General features: G+C 44.5%; 1 protein-coding gene across 1 annotated transcript in view; it reads left to right on the top strand.

Annotated features, from left to right (window-relative positions):
• The window catches only part of UBE2F (ubiquitin conjugating enzyme E2 F (putative)), a 130,937-nt gene extending 111,400 nt beyond the window's left edge, over positions 1-19,537 (top strand). The window contains exon 10 of the mRNA XM_043964521.1: positions 18,997-19,537. Coding sequence (XP_043820456.1) covers positions 18,997-19,047 — 51 coding nt within the window. The 3' untranslated portion in view covers positions 19,048-19,537. The remainder of the gene's footprint in view (positions 1-18,996) is intronic.
• The last annotated feature ends 2,955 nt before the right edge of the window (positions 19,538-22,492 follow it).

The following is a 22,492-nucleotide window of genomic DNA, read 5'->3' as shown; positions in this document are numbered from 1 at the left end:
ACATTGTACACAGTAACAGCAACACGGTGTGATGAACAATGGGGATAGACTTGGCTCCTCTCAGCAGTGCAACGATCCAAGACAATTTCAAACAACTCAGGATGGAGGGTGTTCTCAACATCCAGAAAAAAGAACTGTGGATTCTGAATGCAGATTGAACCAGACTGTTTCTACTTTGGGGCTGTTTCTTTTTCCTTCTTATTTGAGGTTTTTCTCTCGTTCTCGGATTCTTCTTTCACAAGATGACTAATGCAGAAATGTGTTTAGTGTGATGTACATAAATAACCTATATCAGATTGCTTTCTGTCTTGGGGAAGAGGGAGAGAAGGGAGGGTAGGAGAAAAATTTGGAACTAAAAATCCATGAAAACAAATGTTGAAAACTATCCTTATATGCAACTGGAAAATAATAAAATACTTTTATTTATTTAAAAAAAAAAGGGCCAGACCCTGGCAGCCCAAGTGAGCTGCCCATCCTGCAGAGACACTGTACCCAAGAGTGGCTACCTGAGGACCATACAAAGAGAAAAACTTCTGGGCCCTGTAGTAACAGGAAGTGTTTGTTCTTTTTTGATTTACTTGTATCCTACATACATGCTTCAGCACCATTGTATTCTCAGTTTGAACCCACTCAGCCCAAGGACTATGTGTGTATATACAGAGGAGTGAACACAGCTTTGGGAGAATATGTTTTGTACAAACTGGTCTCAGCTCCCATCTTAGTAAATCCTTTTGCTAAAAGCTCATTGAATCTAATGACCGATTGTTCATAGGAAGCAGGCCAGGGCAAGCTCATGGGCTGTAGCAGTAGGAGTTAGCCCTAGACCCTAAAGTAGCAGCCACCTTCTGGGAATTCACATTGAGGAGAGTATCCCAGAGGGAAGATATCTGGGACACTGGGAAGAAGAAAAAGAACATTTATCCAAGAAGCAAGTGAGTGTCATGAATAAACTCACTTCTTCCATAGCTAGCTAATGCTCTGCTTTTCAAATGCCCAGTGCATGCCACAAAGAGATTTGTCATAATAGATGAATCCTCCTTAAATCTGACTTAAGTCCAAATACTGCATAATCTAAAGCAATTATTACTCACCCTGTCCAGGGGCCTTATTTTCCTTTAATAAAAATAGCTGGGTTTTTTTTTTTTTCACTTAAAAAAATTCTTAATTATATGGGATGGCTCTCTGGGAAAAGGATAATGGAAAGAGATACAGTGGGAAATGTAGGTTATGTAAAAACAAAAGATTTCAGTAGAAAATTATTTATAAAAATAGCAGGAAATGCGATTCAAATTTTCTTTTCCCTCTGAGCATTCTGTTTTGATTTAATGAGGTTTGCTCTATGTAATTTTATATCCTGACATTTAGTGAAAATCTCTGTCTAATGGATGGAGACTTAATACAGAGACCAAGAATGATTCACAAAGATATTAACCTAGAGAGGATTATTTTTTCCAGGTCAATAATTACAGTTGGATAAGTTCCTATGATTCAAGATAAAAATAAGTAAGGTTTCCCTTTGGAAGGTAGATAGACTGCACATACTAATTTAGCTGCTGATAATGTTTTAATTAGATTTTCCTAAATCTAGAACCCGCAACAAATTCTGTTTATTTTCCTCATTATCGTAAGAATTCATCTCGGCCTACTTACCTAGTGACAAATTAGGTAGTTCCTGTTGAGCCAAACTGGATTAGGGAAAGTTGCAGAATCCCTGAGTTGGACGAGAGTGCTAAGATCCTGGAATTCTCCCTGACCCGGACCCTCTTGTCTACACCACCCCAGACAAGCAGCCATCCAGCCTCTGTTTGAAGACCCTTTGCTAGGGAACCTACCGCCTCCTAAAGCATGGCTTAGCTCTTAGGAGTGCAGAGCTGTTCTTTCCTCTGAATCAAGTCTGCTTCTATTGTTCCTAGTCCTACCCTCTGAAAACAAACAAAACAAGCGTCTTAAAAACCCTTCATATTCGTGAAGTAAGTCACGATGTGCTCCTTAAGGTGTCTCTTCCTTCCTTCTGAGCTGCCCAGATCCTTGCTTGTTCCATCGCTGCCAACCTCTCTGTGTCCTGGGCTGAAATCCAGAGCACTCGCTAGGTCAGTGTTCTGGGTCTGTTGGGTTGAAACCTCTCGGGTTCCCTGCCTCTTCTCCAGAGTCACCTCCCTAATGAGTTAAAGAGTAAAAGGACTTGCCCAGGATCACACGGGTGCTATTCTTAAAAAGCCCTTTTCTTTTCATGGAAAACATATTTTAAAGAGCACCCTCCCCCTCACCAATAAGTGAGGAGGCCATGCTAACGAACATGACTGAACCTGGAAAAGTGAAAATATTGTCTGAGCGTTCCAGGCAATGAGAGCTTGCAGTCTTTCCTGCACCACTGGGAATCAAGTTCTGTATAAAGACTGTGTTTAGCTGCCTTCCATTTGCATTCTTCTGGTCTCCTGGTTTCCTGCCTCTGAGCCTGAGAAGAAGGGCTGGTTTTCAGTTACCCCCCCGCTTTTTAATCTTGAGTAAACAAGACCCACATATGAATTTCAACCCATCCTCCAGTGTTGCTAAAGACTAACTGGGCCTTCCGTGGTTCACCAAAGTGGAGACTCTTGGACTATTCGTTTTGCTTCTTAGGTCTGTGCTGGTGTTTTTGTGAGTTGTTTCTTGAAAGGGGGAAAAAAAAAAAGTCAGCCAGAAGAAATGACTTCTCTTTCTTTCCTAAAGGAGTCGTTTTTTAGGATGTTCAAGCAGCAGCGGCACAAGAAAGTGCTGTGTGCTTCCTGATTTCTCTCTAGGTTCTCGTGCCATGGTTAAAAATGTTTACACGTTGGAATTCGTTGGAGTGGCTTACCTCCAATAACAGCATGGGCAGCTGCTCTATTTATATAATGGAAACTCCCGAAACATGCACTGTGTTGTTGTGGGTGTGATTCGTAAAGGTCCGCACAGTGAGAGGATGGAGTATATTAAATACTGTGGAAAAGGATTGTGAGAACTCAGGCCAGTTTAGTCAGTGAGCATTAATTAAGGGCCTACTGTACGCTAGGGTTGGAGGATACAGATTTAATAACTGAAGTGATCCTCACAAAGTGCTTCCGTTCGAACCAGGGAGGCGACGAGGAAGCATATATGGAATAAAGAAAGAGGATGAGCGCAAAGCAGGTAAACACAGGGTAGTTTGAGGGGAAGTCACCCACAGTCAAGGGGATCAAAAAAAACTTCATTTAGAAAGTGAAGCTTAGGGGCAATGGATAGAGCACTGGCCCTGGAGTCAGGAGGACCTGAGTTCAAATCCGGCCCCAGACACTTGACACTTACTAACTGTGTGACCCTGGGCAAGTCACTTAATCCCAAATGCCTCACCAAAAAAAGAAAAGAAAAAAAAAAGAAAGTGAAGCTCCCACTGTGACTCAAAGGAAGAAAGTTACTCTCTGAGGTATAAATGGGGGAGGAGAAGGCGAAATAAAGAAGTATGTATAACTTTATTATAAATTTACAAGGAATAGCAAGTTGTACATAATCAATTGGCAGTTTCATGTGCCATTATCTTTTTTTTACTATACTATGTTATGGAAATGCCTGCTTTACTCCACAAATTAAAAAATGAATTAAAATTAGAAAATGTATAAAGAAAATAAATGAAAAATATGATTGGGAAATGTTTAACAAAATAAGTAAAAAATATAATACAACATTTTAAAAATGTACATTCTGGGCCTGGGATCTGCCAGCAAAGAGGATAGAGATAGAAGATGGAGCAAGGAGCCACAGGTGGGCTGATTTGTCCATATGGCAGCATATAGGATGTGAAGTAACATCCAGCCAGGCTAGAAAGATGGTGTCGGGCCAGATCCTGTAAAAGCCGACCAGAGAACTCTGTATTTGAATCTGGAGGCAATGAGAAACACTGGAGTCGACCAAGTGGGGAAGTCAGTGGTCAGAGATGCACTTCAGGAAAACCTCTGGCAGTAGTGGTTAGGGTGGACAGGAGTGGGGAGGGACTTGAGGCCAGGAGGCCAAGGAAGAGGCTGGGTCAGTGGTCTGAGGGAGAGGTGACGAGCACCTGTGGTGACTTCTGCAGTGGAGAGAAGGGAGAGGCAAAAATGTCAAAATATGGCAACTAATTAGACTTTGGGGTGAAGGAGAGTAAGGGATGAGGGTAACACTGAGGTTATAGAATAATGGGGTTGCCTTGGATAAAGATAGGAAGGAAGAGGACAAGAAGTTCAGTTTGGGATCTGTGGACTTTGAGGTGTCTCTGGGGCAGCCACTTTGGGATGATCAGTTGGTTATGTAGGACTGAAGGCCATTTTGACCAGAGGAGTGGACACCACCTTTCTGATGAGAACATAGGCAGTTGTTGTTTTGCTCAGACAGTATTTGATGCATGAAGGGGGTGCCCCTCAAAGCCAGAGAGTTGTGGCTTCAAATGCTGCCTCTGACACAAACTGGCCGTATCATCCTGGGCAAGTAACTTCGCCTCTGAAGGTTCGAGGCAGCTCTTTAAGAGGAGGGGCCAGCCTGCGTTGGTAAGAGGAATTTACTAATGTGAAAGTTCTGTCTGGACCCGTGCAAACAGATCAGTCCCTGTGCCTATAGTAATAAGCACCCTGACAACACTTGGGGTCACACAAAGAGCTTGCCCCACATCGGCACCAGACACCATGGCCGGGGAGGCTGGAGCTGATCCTGACAGTGACTGCGAGATGGCAAAATGTCAATTGGTTCCTTTCATTCGGTTTTCTCACCCCTGCTGCCATGCCCTGTGCCAGCCAGTGCCAAAATCAGAGTAATTGGCTTCACTGCATGTGGGCATGTTCTGATTATTCTTCAGTCTGGAGAGTTCGGGCTGTTTTCAGCTTTGGGGGACACCCGTTATGTGCCAAACAGCAACATGTACGTAGAAAAGTTTGGTGCAAATTCAAGTTTGACGGAGCTGGTGAGAAGACTAGAAAAGGGCCCAGGAAAACGAGAGAAGTCAAGACCTCCTTCTCCTCAGGGAATCCTAGGTCTGTGGGCTGAGCCACATCAAAGGACTGTCGGGTAGAGGGCGGGCAGGATGAGGAGAGGGGGAGACACAGATTCAGGAAGGGAGGAGAGCGCAGGCCAAGCTCAGAAGTCAGCTGCGAGTTTGGCCCAGCAGCCTGAGAGTGGGCAGAAGGACCCTGAATGACGAAGGAGTTTGCGTTTTACCTTGGGGGCAGTTGGAGCCCTGAATGTTTTTGAGAAAGGAGGCGACATGGTCCTATCTTTGTCTTAGTGGTAGCCATGTGGAACCCAACGAGATTGAAAGGAAGGAGGCCACTAAGGAGACTTTTCCCAGAGTCTGGTGAAAGAGGATGAGATGTGAGGAAGATGGCGGCAGCATCGACAGAAGGGCGGCCGGTTCTGGGCACAGAGCGGAGGTGACTCCGAGGTTCTGGGGCCTGGGGCCACCAGGGGCCCAGGACCTCCAAGTTCACCCAGCGTCACCACCATTTTAGTTTTCTGGATGTGGCTGAACCTGAACTAGCCCAGGGAGCCGAGCGCCAAGGCCAGGCCTCTCCCCCCTTGCTCCCACCACTGTGGCCCCTGGAAGTCAGTTCACCGAATGTCGAGTAGAATATTCTTAGGGGGGCAACGTTGGCTACTTGGCTACAGGCCCCATGCGTCTATGCTTTGTCAGTAAATAGTGGAGTGTCTGAACCCTTTGCTCTGCTCTGGTTAAAAAGTATTTGAAAGTCTGCAGAAACCTATTGTGCTCAGAATAGACCGAGCCTCCCTGGTGGGGAGCAGCCCAGGGCAAGCCCCTAGGAAAGCGCGCTAGGATCTTCAGGCACGGCACTGGCCGGCAAAGGCAAACGTGCACCAGGACGCTACAATCATTCCCATTTGTAGAGCACTTAAAGGTGCCCTAAGGTTCCCTCATAACCACCCTGCCAAGGTAGAATTACCCGTTTTACAGAGAGGAAACTGAGGCTCAGAAGAGGTCAGTGACAGGAGACAGGCCTGGAGCCCCGTATTTCTGACTTCATGGGGCACTGCCCCAGCCTGTGTGCCCTGGCCCACGCTCGGTGCTGGAGCAAGGAGGTCACAAACAAAAGGAGATCTTGGTACAGCCAAGGATGGTGGAAGAAGGAGGCTCTGTGGGGAAGGCGCGTCTCATGGAAATGTGAGCCCCTCTCCTGATACACCCCCAGAACTGTAGGGCATGGCTGGTATCGGGGGGACACGGCTGGAGGAGCGAGAGGGCAGGCAGCAGGTGAAGATGGATTTGTATAAATGCAGCCACTCAGAAAGCTCCAGGTAGTGGCTCCCATTGACCTAACCCTGTGCAGTAAAGTCCTTCAGTGTGGTAAAACATTCTAGGCAGCTCAGAAGACTCAGACCGAGTTGTGAGGCTTGGCCCTGGCCACCGCCTGTGCCCGCCCTGCAGCCCGTGAGCCAGGCCCGAGCGCCTCTTCTCAGCACCTTTGCTCTCGCTGCTGGAGGGCCTCCCAGCTGACCCCAGCACCTGGGCCAGCAGGGCCTTCATGACCCCCATGAGGGGGCGTGCTCAGCACCAGCATGACTGCCCCTCTGCCTGGGAGTGCCGCCCTGTAACTGTGGCTATTTCAGGCTTGGTCACTTATTCCCTGGAGGCTGCCGGGAGGCCAGCCCCAAGCCACCTACCCTCTGCCCTGACCCCACCCCAGCTGGAGCATCAATCCAGCATATTGAGTTCTCTTTCGTGGGAATCCCAAGCCCCTCCAGACTCTCCCCAGAACAGGAACACAAGTAAAATCGTGCCCACTTAATAGCCAGAGATATGGAGTGTTAAGGGTTAAAATTCTAGCTAAACTGTCTAAAATATCTAATGAGTGGTCGCCAATAAATTATAAACTTTAGCAAGAGTTAGACTTTTAAGCATTTATTAAGGAGAATAAGAATTTGGTAAAGAGAGAGAAAAAGGCCTAGATTCCTATCTATTAAAGGGAGAGCACATTTCTAGCTCCGCTCTCCACCAGAGTCCAGAGGAAAGAGAGACCCGAGACTCCGCGCCAGTCTCTTCCTTCCTCCTCCCACTAGCCCGCGTCACTTCCTGACTCCTGGTCTTGCCCTCAAAGACCTTCCCTTCATGGGCAGAACTCTTCTACAGTAAGTATCCAGCAGGTGGCGTCATTCCAATCGTTACAGTCCCCCCTGTTGTTCCTCAAGAAACAAAATGTTTCCTTGACGGAACAGTAAAAAGAATATAATAACTATTGCTAACTAATAATATGTGAACAACAATATAGAAAAGGAAGAGAGGAAAGTTTTGTCCAGAGGGGCGATTTTTTTTTGTCCTCATGAACCGACGCTTTGACATTAGTCCTGCAAAGGGAGGGCCTCTGCAGAGAATACATGTTACAGATGGTGTATATTATAACAGAAAGAGAAAAAAAACAACAAATCAAAACTGTTCATTTAAAGTCTCTGAAAGTCTTTTCTCAGATGTCCTCTAGGTGTAGTCATGGAATGGAAGTCTTTTCAGGGGTTGATGTGTGGATGCTGGTAATCAGCCAGGAAAATTTCCTACAAAATTGAGCTTAACACAACTTTAAAATAGCTTTGTCAATAATCAAATCAAACAATGAAAGTTCTCAAAAACATGTCTAAGGGAATTCAGAATCTTAGTTGTTACACATGAAACATATAATAAAACAAAAATTAAAACATTCTTTAAAATTATAATATTACTATAGTCCCCCCTCATGGAGGGTAATTGAGAAGACAATTGCTGCAATATTAATTAATAAAAATAATTTTTATCTTTGTTTTATCACTTTTTGCATCATCTGCCTAATTATCCTCATGCCATTATGAGAAATTTAAAAATCTAATATAATTGGTAACAGGTGTCAAGGCCAAATTCAACACTGTATTTATCATGACACCTGAGATAATTATGGGGGTTACCATAAAAGAACAGAGAAATGATGGGATATGAGCATTCCCACACTTGAGCAATATATACTGCCCATGCAGTATGCCAGGCTTAAAATAGGTGGATGGAATATATGTCCATGCCACCGAACATATTGGAGGAAACTGAGTCAGACTTAATCAGATGCATGGGATTGAGATGTCCATGGCATCAGGCATATAGGAGGGAGCATAGAAGCCAGGTGTAGGAGCGAGATGGGTGGGATGAATACTTCCAGCTGTGAAATTTAAAATTGGATATTAGATCATAAATCTCCCCTACTTAACTTTTCCCTTAATTTATCTCCCAGACTAGTAAATGGAAGCTTCTGGTTTTCTAGATAGAGCCTTTATTGTATATAAGGTGTTGTTGATTAGAAGGATAGGAAAGTAGAAATACAGTAGAAATCGTCTTAAATCTAGGCTTAGTCTATATTTCTTATAAAAACTCACCAAACCAAAAAAGGCCACCTTTGGAGTGAGGGAGACCGTCTGTCCTGCGCCGCCAGGAGTCCCGCCAAGCAGGCAAAAAGGCCTCTTCCGTTCTCTCCACCCCGGAAGTCAAAAAAAAAACCCGGCAGGCAGTCTGACATGCGCAGCAGGCGGACTGTTCATCTCCTCCCCAAAAGGGTGGTCCTTGAAAAACTGGCGTCCTTCAGTTATCCTAACCGACTGTTAAAAACTTTCATATTTTACTACATTTCCCCCCTTTGCTTCCTCAAGAAATGGAATGTTTCCTTGATGGAACAGTAAAAAGAATATAATAACCTTTGCTGACTAATAATATGCGAACAACAATACAGAAAAGGAAGAGAGGAAAGTTTTGTCCAGAGGGGCGATTTTTTTTTCTTTCCTCATGAACCGACGCTTTGACATTTGTCTTGCAAAGGGAGAGCCTCTGCAGAGAGTACATGTTACAGATAGTATATAACAGAAAGGAGATAGTAAAAGCTAATAAAGCAAAACAGTTCATATAAAGTCTCTGAGTTCTCTTGTCTTCTTGAAGTGGTAAGATGTCATCAGGAGGAAACTGGATTCTGGTCTGGAAAACTGGATTCTGGACTCTGGTCTGGATTCTGGACTCTGGACTCTGGTCTGGAAAGCTGGATTTCTTCTTTAACTGTTTGAATTGCTGTATTTTTTTTTTTTTAACTAAACCTTAGCATAGCATTTTGCAATCAGTAACACTTTTTACCACCATGTGTCTGGATCAAAGCAAATTTAGTATGTGTTCATGACACCTGAAAATGTTATGGAAAGGTTATCATACCATATCTCATGGTTCCGAGACAGCCAGTGATTGTGCTAGGCCACAGGTGAGTTCAACTGAGTGAGATAAAAAGATAAATAAGTTCAGTTAAATTAGGTTAAATTAGGAGGGAGAGAGGATGAATACTGGACTGTGCCTAGTAATTGTGCTCTACATAGTCACCATCATAAGCAAACCATGGACTTATGTATACCTGTCTCTCCTTATATTCTCTCCAGGGCCTGCATCAGAGTTCACAGCAAGTTAGTCTCTGAAATGATAAGTTTCCATATTTCTGAAATCTCATTAATTTCACCAAAGACAATATGATGGTAAAAATGTGTGCTATGCTGCATAACTGAGAATATATTAGTGATATATACAATAATTCCAAACCATACCCAGAGTATAATGACATATAAATAATAAATGAATGTAAATAGCTGATTATATTAGACATTGTTACATAATCTTCTTTTAGACATTATTACATAATCTTCTTTTAGCAAGTAGACCACATCATCTTATACATGAATTCTCTAGTATAACAGTAGCAGATACTTAAAGTGGTGATTAATTCATCAAAAAGAAATAAGACTTCAATTAGCAAGATTCGATATTCAATAGCATATACTTAAAATGTCTTTGAAAAGTCACTTAGTTTACAAAATCGGGTTTTTAAAGAAAAGCAAAAGAAACAAAAGTAAAAAAAAAAAAAAAAAGCAAAACCAAAAACCAAAAATAAAAGGCAAAAGATTCGCTAAGCACCCTTTTGTGCTCTTAAAGAATTTAAAGGTGTGGTGAATTCCAGGTCTTTTCAGTGCCTTTCAAAAGTCAAAACAAAACAAAAAGCAAAAAGGATTAAAAAAAAAATAGGTATAGGGTAGGGAAAAGGGTGGGAGAAATTGAGGTGGGCCAGAAAACTAGGCCATGTGCTTCAGTGCTTTTGCCTGTGGAAGGAAATGCTTGTTAAATTTTAAGGTATTTAAGCTGCTAGAGTTTGGGGTATGCCACATTGTTTTAACTGGTTCCCCAATTCTCTGCATGCCAAAGTGGCAGGGGTTTCTGAATTGTCATTGATCTTTCTAATGCTGTCATAATGTTCTTTATGGTAGAAAATGTGGAGTTCTCTAGCATCAGTTTTGTCTGTGCCACTGATTCTCAATAAAGGCTGATTTAATTGATGAACCACAACATTCAGCTGATGCTGCTTAGCAAATGCTACAATTGTATCATTTCCTCCCCACTTTCCAAATTTCTTTAATTCATCAACATATTCTTCAAAAGGGGAGTCATTTACTATAAAAGACTCAAACTCTTGTCTATGGTTAATCATATAAGAAGCAGCTTCTTGTCTGTGTCTGAGATGATTTCTACAGTGACCTTCTAGCTGGTCTGCTAAAGCCCTAAAAAGGCAATTTCCGTCTCCTGATACTTTACGAAGACTGAGTCCCAAAGCATTTAACTGATCAGTGGGATTCTTAAATGGGAACTGCCTGTTTCCTCTGAACTTTCTTTGCTCTTTAACAGTTGCTATCGTTAGGGTTTTTACCTCTTTAGCGTCTACCTCAGGTCTATCTGAAATGTCTTCACCTATGAATGGTGCAGGCTTTATATGAGAGCAATGAATCCATGAGTCTTTTTCACCAATTTTAATGGCAGTAGGAGTTGTCAATAATACCTGAAAAGGTCCTTCCCAGGCAGGTTGAGTTCCACTGGTTCTCTGAAAATTCTTTACATATATTTTATCTCCTGGGTTGAAGTTATGCAATGAAAAGTCTAATGGTCCTGCCTGGACCACAGCTCCTGCCTCATGGAGTTCACGTAGCCTGGTTTGTAATTCCTGTATATAGGAAGCAACAGAAGTATCACCTCCCACCAGTGATGTATAAACTGGGGAAAAAGTTTTAGCTTGGATAGGAGGGTGACCAAAAAGCATTTCATAAGGAGATATATGAAGTTCTCCTCTTGGTCTACTTCGTAGATAGAATAATGCCAATGGTAGAACATCAGGCCATTTCAAATGGGTTTCAGTACATAATTTGCCAATCATACTCTTAAGCTCTTTATTCATACGTTCAACTTGGCCTGAACTTTGTGGATGGTAGGGCGTGTGGAATTTTGGAGTCACTCCCAAGAAAGAGTAGATTTGGGATAAAATCGAATCAGTGAAATGTGTGCCTTTGTCAGAATCGATGCGGGCTGGTGGGCCAAAACGAGGTACTATCTCTTTAAGGAGAATTTTGGCAACAAAGGCAGCTGTGGCTCGGGGGCTGGGAAAGGCCTCCACCCACCGAGTGAGCTGATCAACTATAACAAGGCAAAATTTATAATGTCCTGCTTTTGGCATAGTAATATAATCAATTTGTAAGTGCTCAAAAGGTGTATATGCTAGAGGACGCCCTCCATAAGCTTTGGCCTTAAAAGCATACTGATTATAAGACTGACATGTGGAGCAGCCCGAGCAGATTCGAGATGCTGTATTAGTCACACCTGGTGCTATCCAGGTTCTCTTAATAGAGTCTACAATGCCTTGTGTACCAAAATGGCCTTTTCTGTGAACAGAGAGGCATACCTGGTGGTAGAATTTCCGGGGAAGAAATGGCTTACCTTCCGGAGACACCCAGATGCCATTGATCTGTTTCGCCTTAAATTTCTTTTTCCACTTTTCTACTTCAGAATCGTCATAGGTTAGGTTGGAAGGAATATCCTCAGAAGGTGAAAGGTTAAATACATGTTCAGGAGCTTCTAATGCAGCAAGCTTGGCTGCAGAATCGGCTCGTGCATTTCCCTTTGAAACAGGATCACTATTCCCTGTGTGGGCAGGGCAATGTACAACAGCTAGGGAAGAAGGCAGTTTCAGGGCATCTAAGAGGTCCTTGATAAGGTCCCCATTGGCAATAGCCTTGCCCGAGGATGTTAGAAAGCCTCGTTGACGCCAAATCATACCAATAAAGTGGCATATGCCAAAGCCATATTTCGAGTCAGTAAAAATAGTGGCACTCTTACCTTTGGCTATATTACAGGCCTGTGTAAGAGCCACAAGTTCAGCAGCCTGTGCACTAAAATGGCAAGGCAGAGAAGCTGCCCAGAGGGTGTCATAATCAGAAACTACAGCAGCTCCAGTAAAACGGGTTCCCTCTCTCATAAATGAGGAACCATCTGTATAGAGGACAAGATCAGGATTTTCTAAAGGTGTATCAAAAAGATCATCACGGGGTTTTTCAGCCATATCAACTAAAGAAGCACAGTCATGCAACGGTTCCCCCGAGAATGGTAAATTAGGGAGTAGTGTTGCTGGATTAAGAACTGTGCAGCGTTTTAAAGTGATATTCTCATTACCTAACAGGGTTATTTCATACTTAGCCAGCCTTTGATCTGAAAAGGCTTGTGTCCTGTGACGTAGTAAGAGAGCCTCCACTTCATGAGGGCATTGCACAGTTAGAGGGTTACCTAGGACCAAATCAGAGGCTTTTTCTACCAAAAGCGCTGTGGCCGCCACTGCTCTAAGGCAAGGTGGCACTCCAGCCGCTACAGGGTCCAGCTGAATTGAATAGTAGGCTATAGGACGCTGGTTAGGCCCCAGTGACTGAGTCAGGACTCCAGAAGCCACCCCCCTTTGTTCATGCACAAAGAGAGTGAAAGGCTTACTATAATCTGGCAGTCCTAGGGCAGGTGCTGATAACAAGGCCCGTTTTAATTCTTTTATGGCTGAGAGATGCTGGGGATCCAACTGTAAACTGTCTGGAACAGAACTTTTTGTAAGAGCTATGAGGGGTTTAGTAATTTCACCAAAAGAGGGTATCCATTGTCTACAGTACCCGGCTGCTCCTAGAATGGCTCTCAACTGCCTCTTAGTAGTGGGGGCAGAGAGTTGTTGAATGGCCTGGACTCGCTTAGAAGAGACAGAGCGAGTTCCAGCAGCCAAAATAAATCCTAAATATTCTACCTGGGGCAAACACCATTGTACCTTTGTCTTGGAAATCTTGTGTCCTCTCTTGTGCAGCTCCAGCAGTAAGTGACGGCTATCTTCCTGACAAATTTCAGCATTAGGAGAGGCCAAAAGTAAGTCATCAACATATTGTACTAGTGTGGAGGCTTTAAAGGTAATAGAGGCCAGATCCTGCTGTAAAATTTGGGAAAATAATGTGGGACTGTCTACAAATCCCTGTGGGAGTCTAGTCCAGGTCCACTGTCTATTTTTCCAGGTAAAAGCAAATAAATATTGGAAGTCCTCATGTACTGGTATGGAGAAAAAGGCAGAGCAAAGGTCTACCACTGTGAAACATGTAGATTCATAGGGAATTGAGGAAATTATCATAGCCGGATTTGCGACTATAGAATGTCTAGGAATAACATAATTATTAATCGCTCTAAGATCTTGCACAAAGCGATAAACAGGTTTACCATCTGGCCCAGGCTTGGGTTTTTTAACTGGCAAAATGGGAGTATTGCATGGAGAGTGATGACATGGAATAATAATACCCTGGCTTTTCAAAGCCTCAATTATAGGGGTGATCCCTTCTATTGCTTCCCTAGACAATGGATACTGTGGAATGGAGGGGGGTGGTCCCCCCTTAACTTTAAAGGTAACAGGCATGGCAGACTTAAGGAGCCCCACCTCATTAGGGGATGAGGCCCATAAAGACTCAGGAATGTCAGAGGGGATTTTGGATACCTCCCCTGCTGTTCCTTGAGCTTCTGTAAGTAAAATTGGTAATAAATGAACAGTATCCTCTGGCAATTGTAAGGAGACAGCCCCATCTGGAGCACAAGATATGGTTGCTCTAAGCTTGCAAAGGAGATCACGACCTAATAAATTTACAGGGGCATCAGGCATGAGTAAAAATGAATGTTCTACTGTTAAGGGCCCCATAGATACCATGCGAGGATTCAATTTTGCCACTCTCTGGCTCTTTCCTGAGACTCCCACTACATTTAAATATCCTACAGGTCTACACCCAGCATCTGGTTTGCTTACTAATACTGATTTAGAGGCTCCTGTGTCTAGCAGACAATCATAATAAGTCTCCCCCACTTTTAAGGTGACATGTGGTTCATTACTCTGGGGAGGTGAATGGACTGGCACAAGTGCATTCAAAAAATCCGGATCTGGGAATATATGGCTTTCATTATCTATGTTCCATTCCTCCCCAAGACACCGTCATTCCTGTGTCCTCTTCTGAGGGGGACCTTGGTTACCATTATTCTGGTACTGCCTTTCTGTATTCCTCCGAAAAGATCTATTTCTATTTTGATTTCGCCTGTAATTAGAATTAGAATTTCTTCTCCAAGTCCTACATTCTCTCAATTCATGCCCCTCCTTACGACAGTAACAACACACCTTAGTGTCCTTGCTCCGGTGTTCACATGGCTGACTAGGAATCGCTGGTGCCAGAATGCTCTGTTTAGGGTGATCTGGATCTTCCTCACGTGAGTCAAAGACATAATTTGCAAGTTCCTTAATTCTATCTACTGTGAGATTTCTCCAGTCTGGACATTGTTTCAGAAAGTATCTGCGTATTTCTGGCAGTGAATTATAAACAAATGTGTTGAGAACGATATAGGAATCTCTTAAATCTACTGGATCCAATCTGGTGTACTGTCTAGCGGCCTCACAAAGTCTATCATAAAATCTGTTTGGTCTTTCATTAGCCTCCTGAGGTAGGCTTAAAAATTTCTGCCAGTTTTCCGGTTTTCTAGAGCAAGATTCCATTCCCTTCAGAAGTGTTTCTCTAGCATCTTTTAATCTTTGGAAATCCCTATCATCATTATAATTCCACTCTGGATCCTTTAGAGGCCATTCCACATTGGCCTTACCTTTCGCAACAAGGGCATTTCCTGCTGAGATAATATCTGTAATCTCAGTTGGGGACAGTAAAGTTTCCAAAAGGCAAGTAACATCAGCCCAACTGGGTTGATATGCATTAAATATAGTCCTTAACTGTGAAATTACAGTGTTTGGATTTTTCTCAAAACTAGGGATGAAAGATTTCCATGCGCTCAAGTCACTTGGTCTAAAGGGGCTATATTTTCTGACTTGAATTGGCACTCCCTTTTTACTATGTTCTATAGCTTCCTGCAGAGGGAGTAGTTTCTGTTGATCTGATTCTAAACTTGGATCATCTCTAGTAGAAACAGCCATTTTGAGGTCTCTCTCCATATGTGAGAATTTCATTTCGAGGTCTCTCTCCATATGTGAGAATTTCATTTTGAGGTCTCTCTCCATATGTGAGTATTTCATTTTGAGGACTCTCTCCATATGTGAGAATTTCCCCCATATCATAACAATGATAATAACAAAAACAAAACAAGACAAAAAAAACCCAAAAAAAATAAAATCCTTAGTCGTATGAACTATGGATGTGGTATTAAAAGGTATTTCAATTGCAGGCATAAAATTTCTACTTATATTAAACGTATTTTCCCAAAGATTCTCACTTATACTATTATACAAAAAACTTTTTGCTGCCTGAATGAGGAAAAAACCAATAATGTTTTGAAGGACCATTGAGTAAACTATTCCTCTAAGTCGGGACGTTATGCTGTCCCAATACATTCCGATGAGAAAAATCAAAGGGATAGTAGAATATTCGAGCATCTTGCCCTTTAAACTGGGCTGGCTTTTCTGTTTAAAGCAAGACTTTTAGAGGCTTAAAGTCTTTAAGGGAGATTAGACAAAGGGAAAGTCCGTGGCGGGGGGGGGGGGGGGGGGTATTCGGAAAATCCACCGAATTAGCCGGCTTATGGCCAAACTAGGGAGGGTGGGAGGGTCCTTAAGGTCCCTTCGGGGTCGCCAAACTGTGAAATTTAAAATTGGATATTAGATCATAAATCTCCCCTACTTAACTTTTCCCTTAATTTATCTCCCAGACTAGTAAATGGAAGCTTCTGGTTTTCTAGATAGAGCCTTTATTGTATATAAGGTGTTGTTGATTAGAAGGATAGGAAAGTAGAAATACAGTAGAAATCGTCTTAAATCTAGGCTTAGTCTATATTTCTTATAAAAACTCACCAAACCAAAAAAGGCCACCTTTGGAGTGAGGGAGACCGTCTGTCCTGCGCCGCCAGGAGTCCCGCCAAGCAGGCAAAAAGGCCTCTTCCGTTCTCTCCACCCCGGAAGTCAAAAAAAAAACCCGGCAGGCAGTCTGACATGCGCAGCAGGCGGACTGCACCCGGCAGGCAGTCTGACATGCGCAGCAGGCGGACTGTTCATCTCCTCCCCAAAAGGGTGGTCCTTGAAAAACTGGCGTCCTTCAGTTATCCTAACCGACTGTTAAAAACTTTCATATTTTACTACACAGCCATCTGTACAATATTGTGGGGAAAAATAAAATAAAATATTAAACCAAGAGAATCCAACCTCAACATTTGTCAAAAGCCGTTCCCTCGGCCATACCTTGACTTCATGCATGTCTCCCCTCATGTGACAGTTCAGTGTCTGCTCTTGCATGTATTCCTCTTGTGATTGGATGGCATCTTGGCCAACTGGCATCTGATAACTCAGAATAAAGGCAATTAATGTCTTAAATGATAAGTTCCCATAATCCAAGTCTCATATGGATTTAAAAATTGAGGATAATAAATGATTGCAAAAAATGTGAATACATCTTGACTCAGAACACAATATATAATTATGCAACAATTTCAAATAATACCCCTTTTTTAAAACTTAGTATACAATTACTTTTTGAAAAATCTGAACATATTTAAATACAAGTTAAAGCACAACACAATCCTAAAGAAAACTTTTTTTGAAAAAAGAAAACTTTTACAAACATTCCCCTCTTTTTTTTTTTAAAATATGCTTATCAAAAATAATACTTCTAGAATCAATTTACACTTGCCATGGCAACCAATTTGCCAAGGAAATGCTTTAAAGAGTTTGATCAAATAATCAGTTGAGAAAAAATAACAAACACAAACAACTCAGAATATGGGAGCACAATACTCCTAGAATTAACATTGTATTATGAAATCAAAACCATCTTGCAATGTTTCAAAATTAGAGATGAATAAATAGAAAAAAATACACATGGAACAATAAAAGACAATGAAATTCAAACTAGGGAAATCTAAATGAATATGAACTTAATATTAATAAGAGTATTATAAAATATAAACTTGATCATATGACTATAAAAAGCTTTTACAAATATTCTCCTTGTTTTAAAAACTAAGTATAAGACACAATCTCAAAAGCATGAAAATCTCTATGAAAATAAACCCATACCATTAATTTCAAAATGTATATGTAATAGCATAGAAATCCTATGTAACCTCTGAACTGATATTAATACTCTGAGTGAATTCAGAACACCTTTGATTCCGATATCTAAAATCCCCAACACTCATATCAATACCTTGCTGCTTACTTCTACATTTCTCTAAAATATATACCCTTCCATGGCAAAAGAAGCAGAGTCTTGAACTATGTTGATTGTCATTCTTATTCAGCTTAAGTTTTTCTTCTTTAACCCCTCTATATTGTCTGTCGGGCTTTTCACCATACAAATGCTTTATAAGATTACTAATTAAAGACAAAAGCAGGTTAGCAAAATTATGAACAAAACGAGCATAACTGGAATTTAAAGGATTTTCTAAGGTTGTCTCAGAAGCACAGCCAGGCTGGGAAAGGGCTGAGCCTGAAGCTGCAAATGTAGTTAGAGAAAGTTGAGCATGCGCATCAGTTCTCTGGACTTCCCAGGCAGGGGAAGCAATGGGCTTGGCCATGGGAGGAGTAGAGGGTGGGGTTTGGAGAGGAGGGGAGGGACCAGCGCAATTTGAATCAGACTTGATTTTGAACTCAGGCCTGGATTCCTCTTCCCCCACTTTGCCTCCAGGCGCTAGGGGATTAAAAGCTTCTAGAGGGTGGGTCATTGCCTCCAGGCATGCAAAATTAGAGCAACAATTACTGTTAGAACTGGGAAAAGCTGCGGGAATCTCTTCAGGTTTCTCTGAAAAAGCATGGTTGGGAGAGGGAGAGATATTTCCTTGTGTGAGTAAGTTGCTGGCTCTTTTAACAAAAATAAAAAGAAAAATAGAAAATCCACAAAAACAAAGCATTAACATGATCTTATCTCCCATTTGTCTGGTTAAACAGACTAAAATCAAAAATAGGGTAATTAGGGAGTTTAAAAGGTCCCTTCGTGGTCGCCATCTGTTAAGGGTTAAAATTCTAGCTAAACTGTCTAAACTATTTAATGAGTGGTCACCAACAAATTATAAGCTTTAGCAAGAGTTAGACTTTTAAGCATTTATTAAGGAGAATAAGAATTTGGTAAAGAGAGAGAAAAAAGGCCTAGATTCCTATCTATTAAAGGGAGAGCACATTTCTAGCTCCGCTCTCCACCAGAGTCCAGAGGAAAGAGAGACCCGAGACTCCGCGCCAGTCTCTTCCTTCCTCCTCCCACTAGCCCGCGTCACTTCCTGACTCCTGGTCTTGCCCTCAAAGACCTTCCCTTCATGGGCAGAACTCTTCTACAGTAAGTATCCAGCAGGTGGCGTCATTCCAATCGTTACAGGAGGTACATCGAGGGTAAGTGACTGCGTCAGGGAGGCTGTGATGTCCCCTCTGTCCTCATGATGGCAGCTGTAGTCATCAGTGGCTCCGCTGTTTACGTTTGGCAGACAGGGACGGTCCTGGCCGTGCTCACAGCTCTGGCCACAAGATGCTCAGGCACGAAGCAGCCGTGGCATTCTGTGATGGTTTTCACTTCTCTGTGGCGCCAGGAGAAGAGATTCTCAGTCTCTGCCCAACTAGGCCCCGGGAGCTTGGAGTAAGAGTCTTATTTGGCTGGCTGTTCATCATTAACCCCCCCTCTTCTCTCTCCCCCCAGGAGGACTTCCGGAATAAAGTTGAAGATTACATTAAGCGCTACGCCAGATGATGTAGGACGACAGCACCTCCACCTTGTATCTATCACTTAAAAAAAGAAAGAAAAAACGAATACTCGGCACCCTCCTTCCCCACCCCTTCCAAGTCCCCTCCGCCCCCCTCCACTGGCTTGTACACGTCCCGTGACCGTGTTGTACTGAAGAAGAGAACCTTCCTAAGTGTCCATTTTACACGGAGAACTCAGCGTAAATACAGCAAGAACGTGTGTGTGTTTGGTTTAAAAAAATTGTTGGCTTTAAAATGTTTACTTTTCTGAACCCGTACGGTCTAGCCTATCGATGATGTTCTTGAGAGATTGACAGCGCTCGGTCCCGAGGTAGAGCTTGTCTAGACTTTGTAGCTGCCACATCTGGGCTCGGGCAGTGAGGACCCCGGGGCAGTGAGGGCCCCCGGGGGCGGAGGATCACTTGTGTACCCCTCCTCATGCAATGTTGATGCTATTTAATGTAAGTATATTTTGGAACAAATTTGTAATTTATCTACTCGCTGCTCTGATTTCTTTTTCTTCCTTTGTCATTCGAATTTGCATTTTCATCAGACACCATAGATAAGGATAAAAACTTAGTGTCCGTGAATAGGAAAACCTTATGATCTTCTCATTGAAAAGGCAACTCAAATATCCGACTCAAGGAATCAAGTCCCCTCCCCCAGGTCTAGTTAGGGGACCCCTGTCAGAAGGCTGAGCAAGGGCTAGAGGGGCTGAGGGCTTGAGACCCTCAGACCTGCTGCTGGGGGAAAGCCCCCTGCCTCCGCAGCCCTGCTCTGGTGTGGAGGTGCTGGCAGTGTGCCCGGAGCAGGGCGACTTTACCTGAGTCAGCCCATTGCCAAGAGCACGAACTAAAGAGGGAGCGGGAACTTCTTACCGGGAGAGGGGCCGCTGCCTCAGGAAGCAATCCAGACATCCCTGAGGAAGCAGACCCAGGAGCTGTGATCTGTGCCAGTCCTCAGAGGGGCAGGACCTCGTGTGGGCCGCTGACCCCCGAGTGGTTGGAGCCACGGTCATTTGGGCCCATCTGGCTCAGTGGGAGAACACAGGCCAGGCACCAAGGGGTTGTCCACCTCTAGACCCTTGGCTCTGCCCGGGGTGGGGTCTCACCCAGTTTCACGTACAGCTCTCAACATGGTCCGTGCTTCCACCTTTTAGTCTTCCATTTCTGGCTCAGATGTTCTGTCTTAGGTGGTGGCTTTGGTTTTAATCTTCATTGTCTCTGCCTGCTCAGACAGACTTGTGATGGCCAGTTGACCAGCAGGCCAGTAATTCACACTTCTAGTATCCCTGAGAGCTTTTCTCAGCATTCAGCTTTAGGGAAGGTGAGGCTGCCCTTGGCTCTCGGTGCCATTCCCTCAGGCCAGGGAGGCCCTTCCCCCACCTGCTGAGTGGTGTGTCCTGAGCAGGAAGACTGCCCAGGGCAGCAGGGCCAATCCCCACCCTCCCCCACACGACCTGTGAAAGGTGCTTTTCTGGTTTAGCTCGATCCAGAAGCTACACTTGGACCTCCAGACTGCCCAGGCCCCTTCACTGTCTCAGTGCTGAAGCCCTTGGGTGAGTCACTGAACCCAGGAGCTCCAGTCCTCAGGCTTTGTGGGGGACAGTCGTGCCACTGCCCACAGCTAAGGACGACTCTGGTGTGCTCCAGAGAAACGGCCTCTGACCCCAGAAACAAGTTAGAAGAGGCAGCCGCTGGGTCCTGCATCTGTCATTGAACATCTGTATCCTCTCATTTAACTAACAGGGACCAGGAGGCTCCCCTGAGGGACGTTTCAGACAAGCCAGACTGGCTCCTTGAGATGGAGGATCCACTCCCCTGCCTCTTCCTTGGGCCTGACCTCACGCTAACGATTTCCTGGGCCGGGCATTGGGGACCGGCTGACGGGCTCCTCGGGATTGGTCCGTGCCCCCTCGGCCACACGGCCGGGCGCTCTGAGCCCTCATAGCTGTTACTTGTGCATCTCTTTGCCTCCCTCTCTGACTCACAGCAGACACTTCTGGACGCTCAGTGGGCTGCCAATCCTACCCAGCCAGTCCACCAGCAATTATTAAGCACTCACGGGGCCAGCCCCAGTCCTAGGCACCGGGAATAAATCCGGGTGCAAGAGAGATCCTGTGGCCGCTCCCCTGGGGTTGCGTGCTCCTTAGGGAAGCAGCAGGTACATACAAAAATACATGCAGGGTAAACAGAACATTAGTAAATGTAGATTGCACAGAGTTTGGGAGGGTGGGCACCAGCAGCCGGGATCAGGAGAGGCTTCGTGCAGCTTCATTTAGTGGACAAGAGGGAGCAGGAGGGCAGGCCAGGCGCGGGGAGCACGGAATGGACTGTCATGGGTGAGGAACAGAAGCCCAGTTGGGTGGATCGCACAGCCCGGGAGGGAGAGTCGTGTCCAGTGAGGCTGGAAGATTGGTTGGGGCCAGGTTGTGCCGGAATCTAAGAACATTTCTGTTTTATCCTAGCAGCAATAATAAGCCACCAGCATGTATGGAGGAGAATCCCCCAGTCAGACCTGACCACCTGTGCAGGGTGGATGAGGGGTGGGGAGAACAGTGAGGAGGCTGCAGCCAGGGCCTGAATGGGCTGGTCGTGGCAGAGAAAGAAGGGAGCAGATGCTGGAGACTTGTGAGGGCACACAGCGGAATGGTTGTGTGGCCTGGGGGAGCTCGAGGTGGCCGGGGGAACACCAGGAAACCGGACGGCTGTCAGTGCCTAAGACAGAAAGAGAGAAGGATTGCGGGGAGAGCACTGTTATAGACAGGCAGACTTGTTGACCCTGGAATATCTGGGGTGAAATGCCCACTGGGTAGCTGGTGATTCAGCCATGAGGGTTAGGGGAGAGGCCAGAGCTGGATGGATGGATGGATTTTGTGACGAGGAAGAGGGAGACAGACTGGAAGGAGAAGGGAAAGCCTAGGACAGGACCCTGGAGAAGACCCACAGGTGAGGAGCGGTGCGAATGAACCGGGAGAGGGTGCGGCCACAAGAACCCAGAGAGGACAATCCAGGCAGAGATAAATCTTGGATTTCTTGTCAGGAGACAGTAACGTCGACCTTCCTGCCTTCCCTTAAACCACATTCCCTCCATCAGCCAATAAACACTAAGCATCTACTGTGTGCCAAGATACTTTGCTAAATTCTGGAGCGAGAAAAAGAGGCAGTCCCTGCCCTCAAGGAGCCGGGAGTCTAATGGGGGAGGTGACGAGCAGACACACGTACAAACAAGCTCATGGACAGAATAAAGGGGAAATCATGCCACGAGGCTTGAGTGCAGCTTCTTCGTAAGCTGGGTTAGGGTTGGAGCCCCCTTCCTTGCGAGGGTGAGCCAGGCTGCAGAAATCAGCCACAAGCATGTCACCGCGAGCCAAGGACACGCCTGCGATAAGTCTCTAATGTCTATGGGCCTTCGCCTCCGCTGCCCCCCAGCCCTCTGCGGGCACCCTCTTC

This window comes from Dromiciops gliroides, chromosome 4 (assembly GCF_019393635.1).
Source record: "Dromiciops gliroides isolate mDroGli1 chromosome 4, mDroGli1.pri, whole genome shotgun sequence".
Taxonomy (NCBI): domain Eukaryota; kingdom Metazoa; phylum Chordata; class Mammalia; order Microbiotheria; family Microbiotheriidae; genus Dromiciops; species Dromiciops gliroides.
Note: the sequence above shows the minus strand (reverse complement) of the source record. Positions and strands in the feature narration are given on the sequence as shown.